Source organism: Papilio polytes, unplaced genomic scaffold (genome assembly GCF_000836215.1).
Source record: "Papilio polytes unplaced genomic scaffold, Ppol_1.0 DF821511.1, whole genome shotgun sequence".
NCBI classification, from domain to species: Eukaryota; Metazoa; Arthropoda; class Insecta; order Lepidoptera; family Papilionidae; genus Papilio; species Papilio polytes.
In genome coordinates, this window is record NW_013527693.1 from 574441 (window position 1) to 589278 (window position 14838).

Below are 14838 nucleotides of genomic sequence, written 5' to 3' on the forward strand. Positions count from 1 at the left end.
TAACGTCTTAGTAAAATATTACAAACTCTAAGCTCTTTTTAAAGGCAAATGAATTCGCATATAAAATCAGTAATAGGGTTAAATTATACAGCCAAACTCGTCTTAAACATAAATTACCAAACAATGATTCAAATGCTTTTGAAGGAAAACAAACGCTAAACAAAACATACTTCAGCCGGGTGCCCGTTCAAACAACCTCGTTTCTCCGTAAAATTACTTCGGCAAAATTCAGTTTAAACTCTAAAACGTCTTTCTCATACATTTTAACGGAGTTTTCGAGCGTGAAAGCCTCCGAGAGTATAGCTACGTTCAAACTCATTCCATCATAATTGTACGCCCGCACGTGAATACATCTAAGAGTTCCCCTGGATATTCGTAGTCCTTGTGAGCTCGTGACGTAATTCGTCAAACATTCAATAGTGTATTGTAAATTCACTAAGCACCGAGGACTCGAACCGATCCCACCATTGTACGTGCGATGTACGTAGGTGATCCACACTGCACACTACTCGTGGGAAATGTCTCATACGAATAATAATAACTTGAATTAAAAATATCACAAATAAATAAAAACTGATTAATTTCTTTTATCGTACAGAATGACGTTTTACTAGAAGCTATCATTATCAACTTGCCTTAATATGCTATATTTCTATTGTCCGTCATATCTGAATCCATTCCTTTCTTAAGCATATCCACTTTCACGCAATCCATACGTACCTTCCTCGGCCTTCCTCTACCTTTGTAGCCATCCACATTCAATCTTAACATTTTCTGGTTTGTTTCACGTCAAGATATGTTTCCTAATTCAAGTTAAGCTTTTTTTATCTGACAGATTTATCTGAACAGACTGATCGTTCAGATAAATGTAACAAATGTGGGAACTATTCAGTTCTAAGTTTTGTCTACACACGTTAGATTTGTCTGATCGATCCGATTGTTCAGATATAACTGTGTGTCGGTCTTTATGTACTTGTAGAGATCGATCGCAACCAGTCTAATTCGGTTATTTAATTAGTGAAATGTAAATAAATAAATATCAATGCAAGACACGTCGGTTTCTGAAAACTAACCAAAGCACTAATTCAAATAGATTAACTAAACAAACAGAAACAGGTAACATTCGAACGTTATATTATGCAGGAGAAACTAGACAGACAAACTCAAACTAAAGCTGTCCGGTGTAACTAGTAATAACAATACACAGCTACAGATATACAACTGTTATTACAGATCAACTATAACTAAACTAAACTAACTAATGGAATTGTTAACTATTAAAATCATATTTTTTTTATTTTTTTTTTATTTATTAGACAAAAGCATAAATTTAAAAGTACAATAAGAGACGTTATAAGTGGTACAGAAACCCACAGGATTTATGTGTAACCACTGGTCGCTTAGTTTATAGCATATGAAAAATAATAAAGAAACTTAGACTATTTTACTCACAAACAACGCTGTTTTTCAACGGTGAAAGAATTTGAAATCGGCCCAGCAGCCCCCGAGCCAATACATAGCATACAAAAATACAAATCTCTCCTCTTTATAATATTAGTATAGATTATTTTAATTTACGCATTATATGTCTCTATACTGCGTTTTAAAAGTTGATGATTTTCAAAATAACGACTGCCAATCTATCTTTTTTTTTTTTTTTATAATATAAGGTGGCAAACGAGCAAGCGGCCACCTGAATCCACCGAAATGGAAAGCGACCGCTGCCCATAGACATCCGCAATTGCAGATGCGCTGCCTACCCTTGATTGACGGAGGAGGAGACGCACATAAAGAGGACATTTCCCCTTCCTATGCGTCTTCTCCACCGTCAAATCCACTGTTCCTTCCCATCCTTTCCTCTCAAGAAAAGGATGGAAAGGGAAAGGGACTAAAATTAGGCCTCCTCCTTAACATCCTCATCAGAATTAATAAGATTGTAAATAATTTCATAATAAAATTTAGTCCTGGAAATATACGAAATTTAATTTAAATTATTTCCTAAATCCATGTTTCTAGATAATATCACTATATTTCAAAACTAGCTGTTGCTCGCGACTTCGCCCGCGTAAAAAACAAATATAACCTATTGCGTTCGCCATTTTTTTCAACCTTTTACCGAAAGTATTAACTTAGTAGTAATCTACGTAATAACAGAAATCTACCGATGCAAGATTCCAAATTTCTAATCACGTTGTTTATTAATAGTTCCTAAACATTAGCAATAATAAAATATAGTCTATATTACCACAGATAAATTACCTTTCTAAAGGTAAAAGATTTTTTTTAATCGGTCCAGTGGTTTTTAAGTTATTTCAATATATACAAAATACAAAAATGATGTAGATTAGTACATTGGTAACTTCAAATAATTTGATATTAATGCATTTCCATTTAAGTAATTGCACATATGACTTAATTTTATTCTGATCCTAGCAGCATTGACAACGTTCTCCATTAATCACATATTATGGTAAGCCTAATGAGTTTGGGATAATAAATTTTGATTACTCTCCTCGCAGACTCGTTCATTTTAAACCCCCGCATTATGGTTGGAATAGGCGTTGTTGAGAAAGGCGTATTAAAAGCTATAATTGGCACCTTCATAAATATTCATAACAAATTGTATAAGAATTAATACCTGTATATGAGGGATTATAACAAAAGCGATAAATTGGTTTAGTATACTTTGTACTTTAATACAAAGAATGTCGGGCGTTTAAGCATAGAATAAGATTGAATGACATTACTGTACTGGTTATATCACTCCTAAAATTTGTTCTTGACTGCTCTTCACCCTAAGATAGATCATTTCCTTCCACACTTTATTCGTAATTCCGTTCTTAATCTAACCCTGTATATTATAACGTCGATGTCGTAATTTCTTCAAACAATCATTCGTCATTTCTCTGTCAATCGCATAGTTCAATAGACTAAAACAAACATAGGTATTGTTCAAGGAAGCAAAAAGCGATACAGCCAGATGGTCAAAGACACCACGGTCGATGGACCGCGTTCAGGCACGCCCTGCCCACGGATATTGCGCGCTCCCCATTGTTCTACATCATTATTAATACCCGCTGTCGTTGCTTTGTTTTGGCGGGAAAGCGAGCGTTACACTCGCCATTTTGTAAAGGTTTCAAACGAGATCGATCTCGAACGATTCGGTTCGATTATCATGAAATCAATCTTTTTATTCGTTATTGCTTTTCTATCGAAATGTTGAATATATTGAGAATTACTTTTTATTGTACACTGAAGTGTGTACCCTGTTTGTGCTAGAACTGTACGTTCGGCTGTGTATTACTGCTACATGTGAGAAAATGTATTATTTTGTAGTCCAAAAATAATTAGGAATTGCTGTTGTTGTTCTTTAGAGCAACTTTAACGCTGTGTTGATTTTCGAGCGTATTAAGTTTTCATTCCAAACATATCGACTATCGAAGAATATAAGGAGAGGTACACACGTTAGTGTAATATCAACACAGAGACCGGACGTTAGACACACAGCAAACAATGAAAATACTCCCAATCTATCCGGTACGTTAAACTAACGTTTTACTTTCCATGATTTATTTTCACTTCAGATACGTTTATAGAAAGCTTAGCCTCCGTCACTTCGCGCGGAATTTAAAAACAAAACTTTTTAAGTAACCTCTGTGTTCTTCCGGATATTTATATCAACATCCAGAATCGACCAACCGTTTTAGATTTACCTCAACCAACCACTTAACCTCTACCAAGGCATTTCGTATAATAAATAATTTAAAATGTTTACAACCTCAAAATACAGTTCTTTTACTAAATGACTTGTTTGGAATCTTCCTTATTTACTTTGTCTAAAATATAAGCACTAAATATCGTTTATGTAACCAATATAATACATAACAAAGTAATTATTAAATAAGCAAGTAAGTTAAACAAGTAATTAATTCTCTTATCTGACAGTAAACCAGTTACTCAACTTTGACGATCGTTAGAAGCCGATTGTTCTGGACTATTCCGACACACGATATTTATGCTAAGTAAATATATGTAAATGTAATTGAAGGTGGTACTGTTAGTACTTCTGTTAGAAGTAATTTTTCACACCACTTAATTTCACGAATTCATTTATTTCATTATTTAAATACTGTTTACTTTTAAAATCAATACCACTCACAGACAAAGTTTGCCCAATCAAGAGACTAGGTAATCGCTATGCCCCTTATCAATAATTATAGCAATTTTCCTCTTGCATTTATTTGCATCATGGGTACAACAAAGGTTATCTTAAAAAATAGTTCTTGTAGATTCTTCATAACAGATCCCAACCTATATTGCGCCTTAAAGCAATTGATTCCGACTTTCAATATCACGAGTCTACAAGACCAGTCTTCACGTTGGTATAACTAATTCGTCACAGTCTGATAAGCTTTACAATTCACGCTTGATGCATAAAGAATAATTATTTAAAGTAGACAAAATTTTTAAATGTATGGATATTACATCTACAATATCCATACATTTAAAGATGAGAACAAATAACAATTGATATAAATATTTGACTAAAATGATTCCGATAAGAAATAGTGAAGCTGTCAAAGAGCAGTTTTGGCGTAGACATGCACCTGAATTGTAGAGTCAACAACTAAAGGGTTTATTTACTCTTCACTCTAGTCCACTCTATGACATAAGAGCATTTAAAAATCATTTAGACATTCAATCAACGAAATCATTTTTATTTTGTTTTCGTCTACTAAAAGATATGTATGTACCTAGGTCCTATATGCTAGAAACGTGTGTCGCAAAAGGTAACGTAGAGCGACAAAAGTTGTTATTGGTAGATGCTTATAAAATCCGTATTACATAAGCTAGCTGGAACATTTAAAATTTCCCAGTCGGATTAAAGCGCCACTAAAAACGAAGTTAGTTTACGAATCTACACCACTCTCATTGTACAACCCGCTTTTCGTGTTTCGCTACAAATCCGTTTTTAAATTCGGATATATTTTTAAATCTATTGAATTTTCGACAATACGCCACTTAACTGCTTATAAGCTTATGTTGTTAAGAACCGAGTACTGGCAGTGTTTTTTTATTTATTTTTTTTTCTTTACCTTTGTCCAGCATCGTGTGCATTCGTTAGCACGATGCGAATAGTGAATAGAGAAACGGACGTACATATAGACGAAACAAGCTTACAAAAAATCTGAATAGGATTTTCATGCCTTTTCCATCTGAAGCAATTTATTTAAAATACACTACAGAACTAGGTTACGAAATAAATCATCGTTAACGTACTTCTAATAAAAATACAGATTCCGATTGTACAGACATTTAACTGTCGGTTTTCATTCCTGATAACTCCGTGCAATGCGTCTCGTTTTAGTACTTTAGTAGTAAACACCCTAACGAAGATCTAATTCAATGCTACAAAACATGGTTGAATAACCCAAGACAGTTTTTTTTTTTCTTAAAATTATGATTTTAAAATTAACAAAACTATTTTTGTTTGTTTATTACATCTTTATTTTTTTGCTTGATCTTAGATTTTAAAGCTATAAGATAATAGATATACAACTACATCTATGATACGAGTATACTAACGTTATAAAAAGAAAGATTTGTATTTTTGCTATGTATGGAAATAATTCAAAAACTACTAGGTCGATTTCAAAAATTCTTTGACAATTAGAAAGCTATATTTTAAGCTATATTTTTTATTATTTTTTTATATTCGCGAGCAACAACTAGTCATGTATAAAAACCATAAAACTATTTGTATTGTTAAGGACTTTAAAAGCAACCCTTCTTTCACATACCACAAGCTAGCTTCCTGTTTCTTTTAACACATTGTCTATGGGCTCTATTCAACTCTTGAGTCTATTGAAATGTCTTTATACTTTTAAATACTTATTAGAATTCGGGCGCGCAAAGCTACCATTATTTGAATAGAGTATTCATTACAGCACAACAATAATTTCAATCGGCTTTAGCTTAATAAATGCTATAAAATTATGACGACGTAATCTTTACATCGCTTTATTATGCACCCTGTTGCGTTATCGACTGGGTAACGGAATTTATTTATTGCTTTGAACCTACATGATATTCGATATGCCAATAATATAATTACTTAGAAATAAATAACCAAGGTTATTGAAAATGAACCCCGTGAGAAATACGAATTATCTAATGCGACCAACCATCACGACACAGGTCTGACCTAGTGTGAAGGTGTTAGTATTTTTGGAAAGAGATTTGAGAATAGATTGTTATGCTTTTCGAACACACTGTCTTCTATCAAATAGACTAATGAGCCTGGTTACATTTTTAGCTACGAATCTTCGTAGTTCCATCTGTAGACATGATATATTTTATCGCATATAACAAGCATGCATTGCAGTTAACAGTTATAATTATTTTCAGCCAGTGGGTATATACCGTGGTAAATACGAGTGGGCGAATGAACACAGCGCGTTGGGCGGCGACTGCTCTCTATGGGTGCGTGCGGCTACACTACAGCTTGACGACGGCCAGTGGCAGTGCCAGGTCACCGCTAGCAACTATGATGTTCAGGTAATCTAATAATTAACTAGTTATTACTCCTACTTAACAATCCTCAGTAAGAAAACAGTTTACTTTTTGTCAACGCACTAAAATTAAAGAATAGATTTACCAATTCCGACACTAACATTTGTTGGTGCTAATGTGATTTTTGATCAGCAATAGATGTGCCTATTTCCTCTGGGACAAGGGTGACGAACCATTGGCAAGCGTGCCATAAATGGCACACTACAAAGTGTTAAGGGTACGTGGAAATTCATAAAACACTACGAATAAATTATGAAAAAGGTGCACTATGGATTGACGTAATAATCGCAGTTAAAATTATTCGATGGCACATCTAAGACAGCATTAAACATTTCTTTGAAAAAATGGCATTTTCATGCATAAATGTTCGCCACCCCTGCTCTATTATAGTTAAGAATTTTTAAGTTTTATATACAGAATGGATCCACAATGTATGTGTAGTGTAGACGCCTCAGAATCCATTATCAATTAGCACGGCTCGTGCTCCCAAACAATTGGAAAAACGTATTACGGCCTGAGGCTAGTTTTAGTTAACTCCAAATGGAATTTTAAAAATCCTTTTGTGTTATCCTAGCCTTCAGCTATGGAGACTTTTTAGAATATAAAACTCAATTTATTTACTATTGGAATAATTTCGTTCGTTCAAATTAAATAAAAATCTACTCAGGATAATAGTATAATTCCCATACTTATAAAAAAAAATACGTAAAATCAATCTAAAATCGTAATATTATAGCAACAAATCCATTTTGATAACTGTAGACACATTTCGATGAAATTAGACTAACAAAACAATTGTTTAAATTCCAGGATGCTCTTTCAAGTCCACCAGCGGCTCTCGCTGTACGGGTCCCACCACAATCCCCGAGGATCCTCTTCAACGGGTCTCACGTGCTGCCGGGTCAGAATATCACGGTGCCCGCTGGCTCCAGAGCGAGCGTCGTCTGCGAAGCCAGATATGGCAACCCGCCTGCGTACATCGAGTGGTACTTAGGTAAGGTCAAATTGTAATAGATTTCATAGATCACGACTCGATATTTTTCAGATTTGAAGACCGTTTATTGCAATCTCTTATTGTGTCTAGTAGGCTAAGATCCAAAGCATTTGATCTTCCCTCATCAGATTTCCTGATAAAACCTGTGTTATACGAAAGTTCACATGTTTTTAAACAATTTGTTACCGAATTGCCTAACCCTAGCCTGATAAGGGTATGTTTAATTGATCTCTGAAGTGGTCAATTTTTAGAAGCCCCTCTCCATCGTTATTCTTGAAAATTTTGTCACCAATCGATAGTATGATATGGAGTTTGTAAAGTTTATCTGACATGTCTATGCATATCGGAGAAACTCTTAAGAATCCCTCATAATATATATCAGATGATGTTTAGTCATCTATTGTAGAAATCATATTGAGTGTTCCAGAAAATTCAGGAAGAAGTAAATCTTTATAGTTTGCCTATGGCTCTGCAAACTGTAGTATCTTTCAAAGAACAAATTTTCATTCTAGAAAAGGACCGTCTAACAGCTTGGAGTCAGACGAACGCATCTGAAGTTGAAAGACCGAGAGTATGGGCAGCGCGGTCGGTGCTGGAGATGGGCGCGACCAGATCAGCGCATGGGAAGCAGCTCTCGTGTCGAGCGCACCATCCGTCGTACCCCGCACCTTACTATAGAGACTCGTATACTATGTTGGATGTCACGTGTAAGTTTAACTTTTAAAGTGAAGATTATACTAATATTACAAATGCGAAAGTTTCGATGGATGTTTGTTAGAGTTTGTAATCTAAACGGATAAACCAATTTCAATGAAATTTGGTATAGGTGAAGAAAATAGTCTAGAATAAGACATGTGCTACTTACTATTTTAATTCCGCGCGGACGAAGTCGCGGGCAAAAGCTAGTATGTCATAAAGATCGCATTGTCTAGATAAAGAAGCACGGTTTTGATGTGAAAGGATATTATATTTTAGGCAACTTTGCATGTATTTTATATTTTCTATCATAACTAAGTTGATCAATTAACGTGGCATTCAAGTTCAAGCGTATTATTATTGAGGATTTTTCAATTTCCCTATCTTGAACGGACCAAAATGCTATATTTTATTTGTGAACAAGTACGAAACCAGACTACAAAATGTTGATTATATTATTATATTTTTACAGTCGTTCCTGTCGTCTCCATTCTCGGTGCGGACGCGAGTGGTCTCTCCAGTCTTGAAGAGGGCTCAAGCGCTCTCTCCTTAGACTGCAAAGCTGATGGAAATCCTAAACCTTACGTTTGGTGGACAAAAGATGGACAAATCATCGCTACTAATGGCCCTAAGCTGATTCTTGCACCAGTTATAAGAAATCATTCGGGTAAGTAAAGGTAAAAATGCTGGGTAGGAATAGGCTTACCAACATTTTAGAATATCTGGTTAAATATTAAACTCTAACTGCGAAATGTAACAAAAACAAAAAAAAGTTAATGAACAGAGAATTTCGTAAAAAGGTCCTTTGGGAGCGGGGAAATTTTTAATTGGTAAAGTCCAACGCTTCGGGCCTTAATGAATTTTGTTAGAAAAAACATGCACACACAAATGTATGCAATTGGAAAACATTGCATAAATTTGTATAAATTTATTCAACATGAAGATAAGATCTGACGAGGGTTCCAGTATTGAAACGATTTAATTGCAACTGTCCAATGTAATTTATTTAATTTAATTTAAGTTAGTTTAATTAACGAAAGCATTGACCCTAACCTCAATTAAATACCAATACGACTGTTTTGTATTGTAACAAATTATAGTCATATACTTATTTATTTAATTTATAGCCTAGTTCATGTGGTACGAAAAAAAATCTTTTATATCATAATAAATATGAAAAACTTAAGTACGTAAAGTACGTAAAACTCTAAACTTTTATACATACTTTGATGTTACAAAAGTAATTTACCAATGTTCCTTTCAGGTATCTACGGTTGTCAAGCAAGAAACTCCCTGGGAACATCTGATTCGGTTAAAATAGAAATAGACGTTAAATGTAAGACATCCATTACGATTTTTCATTTAATTTCTTTTTACATCTTTAGAAAAACGCCATCTATGTTCTGCTACTACAAACTTGAATACATTGAATCCAAACATTTGTTTCAGATCCTCCGCGAGTCACGTGGGTCGGTCCTGATACTGTCGTGGAGGCAAATCTGTTCTCTCAAGTGACGCTGGACTGCAGAGCTGAGGGGAATCCCGCACCATCGTATCAGTGGTACCATAGGTACATAAACACGATTCTCTTATAAATTGGATAATTTCATACTTTAATAAATTATAATTTTCATAATTTATTCTCTATTACATTGTAATTTGCATGCTATTTTGTATATATGTGTTAAAGGTACGTAAGTGATACAACGCCATAAACTACGTAAGTGAAAAGGAAATGAGTAATGTAATATTTGTAATTTTTAAATAAACATAAAAAATACCTGTTTCTACATTAAATTAGACAGTATCTATAAAGTATGTCCAGTAAAGGACAAAACAAGAGGAATTTAACAAACATAGTGTTAACACAATCCCTCGATTATCCAACTATTCTTGCTTTGTTTACTGTATTTAACAATAAGTGATGTCGAAAGTATATACATTGTGTGCTCACCCTTAGTTAATTATCCGTTCTTTTGTTTAAGCCCGGGTTCAAGAAGCATAAACAATCTGCTAGAAGACGGTTACCTGATATCTTCCACGCCACAGCTACAACTCTACAACGTCTCCTATAATCAGCACGGACAATACGTTTGCGTTGCTAAGAACTACATAGGACTTGAAGAAAGGTAAACACACTAATCTATACTATTATAATAAAGCGTAAACACACACTTCTTTGTTGCCTAAGATGTCAGCAATTACAGCACATATTTGAATAATTCTTTCTTTAATAAAAAGCCCTACACTTACGTCATGCTTTAGGAAATATATTTTCACACCATTAAACTTAGGACATAAATATTTTGGATAAAAACCCTAATGTGGGAAAGAGACTATAAGTTGTTGCCAACATCAAGGAAGCAAGGTTGCTATGGTTTGTCATCGTCATGTCATTTTGATATTTGCAGTTGTATAATTTGACACATGTAAACAAGAAAATAAAATTTTCATAATTTTATGCGGATGAAGTCGCACGGGAACAGCTAGTACTTTTATACAACTACAACGTCCATAAATAAATACACAAACGATTCAAATGGCTCATAAACTAACGGAGTATGAAACAATTTAAGAGCTGCAGTTTTATTGGATTGTTAAATTAGTTTATTATCGCATCTACCATCTAAATATAGCAACAAAACGTTCTATTTGTAGATACATTTATTCCAATTAAACTTAACAATTACGTAGACAAATTGTTACAGTCTCAGTAAAGTACGATTTATGAGACAAGAGTCGTTATTTACATGATGTTGAGATTAATATAACGGATATGCTTAATCATAATAAATTGTTCATTATAATAAGTAAAAAAGGTAAAATGTCTTAAAAACTATGTATGTATTGTTTGACTGTAAAATTGATTTGATTAAGTTACTTATCTAAAAATAATTTCAAATTTAACTTTTTTCATGACATACGTCTGCAGGTAAACTTTTCAATTGGGTACATATTTTCTAAGTGTAGTATCGTCATATAGATTGTGTTCCCTTTTTTGTATTGGAGGGAAATCTTCCAAAGATACCTTGGCCTAGGGAAGGCAGTGTTCTGTAGAATTTGACCCACTGAAACCATCGGTGGCCATCCTCAAATGAGATAGTCGTAGGGTCCGGATCTCCAAGGAATACATCGGAATAGATTGTGTACCCTAAGCACCACATTACCTGCAGATATTGTTCGGGTATTGTAGTTATTATAACTTTTGTGGCAATCTATCGTTTAGGAGTCAACAGTCGTCACCAGTGACGCTGAACATCCTGGGCCCGCCGGTGGGGCCGGACGCGGTGTCTGTGCACGGCTGGAGCGGCGGCGAGGCGCGCGCGCAGGCCGCCGTCTGCGCAGAGCCGCCGCCGCGCTCCGCTGCCTGGCTGTGGGGCAGTCTTCGCCTTAACGTGCCCTCGCATATGGGTAAACATATCATAGCACCTTACAATAGGACATAGGACTTGTCTATGCCTTCTACCATATTCGTTAGAACATGATCATTAGCCTATATGTTTACAAGAACTAAACGTTTTGCTACTACAAGCAGAAACTAAATTCTGTGATTTAACTATGAAGTAATGTAAAAAATGCTGCAAAAGTAATCGGTAGGAACTCTGCTCGTCCGTTCCTTGTCGAATTTCTTAACGATTAGCTTCCTGACAGACTAAAAGAAGTTGCTGACTTTTCAGTTATTCCCGTACACACTGTCTATTATCAAACAAATCGTGATTTTTATAACTACATGGACAGTCAACATAATCAGTCTTGTTTTCTATGCTAGCTAATATTATAAAGAGGAAATATTTGTGTTTTTGTATGTATTCAAATAATCAACTGAGTAACATAGGCTATATTTTTTATTTTTTTTTAATTTCACTGTTGTAAGAGATCTCGATTTTGACCTTCATTTGTCTTCCAGGTCGGTACCGAGCGCTGGAGGCGGAGAGCATCGACGGCTGCTACCGCTACACGCTGGCTATCAGTAGCGTGTCTGCCTCCGATGCCAGAGTCTACGTGCTGCACGTCGAGAACGAGCGCGGTGTCTCCTCGCATGCCGTCTCACTCACCGTGCACGGTACGTCACGATGCGTCACCCTATGTCATTTGTTCTGACGTCATCATTTATTTTTACAACCCAAACGTTATTGGCGATAAAATCAACTATAAATACCGCTTTTATATTAGAATGCTTGAAGACTGCATTTTTAAAGTAGTTACTATTTATTAATAGACTTATTTGATTTATTAATGCTTACAACTTAAGCCTTTTTCACATATTCATACAGTCCTTTAATTTATTAGTCATCGCCTAAGTCATCAGATTAAAAGCGAGCGCACATTTAAAACTAAACTATCGCACAACTGTTTAGTCTATCTTTGATTCCTATGAGCTTGTTATATGGATGTGCGCACACTACTTTGATTTTTAGTTACGAAACAGTAGACAATCGCACAACAGTTCTGCAACAATTTGGTTTCAGATTTGTGCACACTCTAAGTTGTCCAAAATTTAAACGCAGATCATAAGTATTTAGTATTATTTCTAGCTTGTAGTGCATGTTTATTGTTTGCAAACTCACAAACATCTAACGGAAAGTCGTGAAATTTCTTCACGCAGATAATTTTTCGCTAACAGAGACTGCGCACGTGGCGCCGCTGATCGCGGCAGCGCTCGTCATAGCAGCATTGCTGGTGCTTCTGTTGTGCCTCATAGTGCGCTGTCGACGGAAGAGAGGTGAGTTGTGACGTCACATCCTCTTTAACAACATTAAATAGGCTGTAAGCCATTGCAATAATTACATTTTTCAGAATCATCTGGATTTCAAGACATACAATTTAGAAGCCAAATTGAATTAACAGAAACTTGAAATTTCTATTGATATTACATTGAAGATATTTTATAATTGTATAATTTGTCCTTACAGGTAGCGTTGAATATAAGACTGATGAATTAAACAGGTAAGATCGTTTTCCTTATTGCACTTCTCACACAAACGCACAAACACACACGAATATGGTAAATTGTATTACTACAAAAGTACAGAGAAGATTCATCTTTATTTATTCATCACTCCTATTCAAACTCACAAGAGGTGACTTATGACTAGGTTTCGCCAGCGACTCCGTCCGCGTGGTATTAAAAAAAAGAAAAATGTCCTATATGTTATTCCAGACTAAACTCTACATCTTTATCAAATTTCATCCAGATCCGTTCAGCCGTTTAGGCTACAAACTCTAACAAACATCCATCTAAACTTTCGCATTTATTATATTAGTACTTCGATCTTTTATTGTGATTTAAACATATCAAATTTTACACTAACAGCGACGTGAAGGTTCTACCAGCGGATGCGGTTTACACGCCTCAATCACACGCCAGCGGCCGCGGCTCCATCGCGGGCGTGGCACCTGCCCCAGGTCCCGGAATGGCTCCTCCTAGTGCCATGGAACGCGAGGGGCCGCGGTACTCGCCCGGTGCGCTGCAGGTTCGCCGCGCCGCGCTCGTGCTGCAACCACCAACCACCGTGTGACCGCACAGGTGTGGACACTAACAAACACCAACACCTAGTTGCATGACAATTCATACCTAGATTTCCACAAACGTTTAGGTCTCACGATGCAGACCAATGTAATAAACAAAATTGTTTACTCCTTCCTCTGCCTTCATGTCATTCTGCATCCATACCCAAAACAATCTGCATTGTGTAACAAGCCACAAATAATTTATTTGCAATAAAAAGGCCGTTTTGATTAATGGTGACACTCCTTATAGTCAATTTTATGGCGCAGTGGGTGACATTAATTAACTATAGTACAGTTAGCTTGTAATATCCCAAAGTAAAACAAATACACCTTAATAACCACGTTTGTTAGTAGACATGAGCTGTCCACACGATTCACGGTTTGAAAGACGTTTAATTATTTAGAGTGCATGATACATTGTAGTTTTAAGAAATTAACATAAATAACATTAACTAATATTAACTTTAATGCAATTATTTTAAAGTGTGTGTTTCCTTTGTTAGGCAGCATTAGCGTCGTTGGAAAGAGAAGCCAAAGAGAATGTATATGCGGTTTTAGATCCGCATATACAATACGATATAACTATTAATAAGCACGGAGAGCCGCCGAAATATTTATCACTATCAAAGCCTTTAACTCACCAAAGAACACATGCTTTCGATCCACGATACTTTACAAGTGAAATTAATAACAACGAGATCAAACTATCAACATTCAAGCCTTTCTATAGGAAATCAGATAGAAGCAGTAAAAGCAAGAATATAAATTATAAGAAAAATTACGTTTGCGAGAGTAATAATGATATAGAATATTCCAAAGATCCATATTTTGGATTAGTAAGAGGCACTGAAGGTAAAATCTCGGCCGATGCTTACGCGCATAGTAGTATTAATGTAAATAATATAAGCAAAAACATGACATTTGAGAGAAACACTTCTAAATATAACTCTGATAATAAAAGGAATGCGTCTGAAAAAGATTTTATAAGTGATCCAAAGAGCTTTCGAACATCAAACCATAGTCGTAAGAGTGTAAACAAAAATACAGAAGAAAGAAGAATTAAA

General features: G+C 35.3%; 1 protein-coding gene across 2 annotated transcripts in view; it reads left to right on the top strand.

The window, feature by feature from the left end:
• The window catches only part of LOC106108645 (hemicentin-2-like), a 64237-nt gene extending 49872 nt beyond the window's left edge, over positions 1-14365 (top strand). The window contains exons 3-15 of one of the 2 annotated variants that reach the window (XM_013289899.1): positions 6409-6558; positions 7384-7567; positions 8080-8274; positions 8736-8930; positions 9528-9599; positions 9713-9833; positions 10249-10392; positions 11490-11674; positions 12171-12326; positions 12870-12986; positions 13177-13210; positions 13578-13790; positions 14278-14365. In XM_013289899.1, the coding sequence (XP_013145353.1) occupies positions 6409-6558; positions 7384-7567; positions 8080-8274; positions 8736-8930; positions 9528-9599; positions 9713-9833; positions 10249-10392; positions 11490-11674; positions 12171-12326; positions 12870-12986; positions 13177-13210; positions 13578-13782 (1758 nt within the window). In that variant the 3' untranslated portion in view covers positions 13783-13790; positions 14278-14365. The remainder of the gene's footprint in view (positions 1-6408; positions 6559-7383; positions 7568-8079; positions 8275-8735; positions 8931-9527; positions 9600-9712; positions 9834-10248; positions 10393-11489; positions 11675-12170; positions 12327-12869; positions 12987-13176; positions 13211-13577; positions 13791-14277) is intronic. The other variant, XM_013289900.1, reaches the window with a different exon arrangement.
• The last annotated feature ends 473 nt before the right edge of the window (positions 14366-14838 follow it).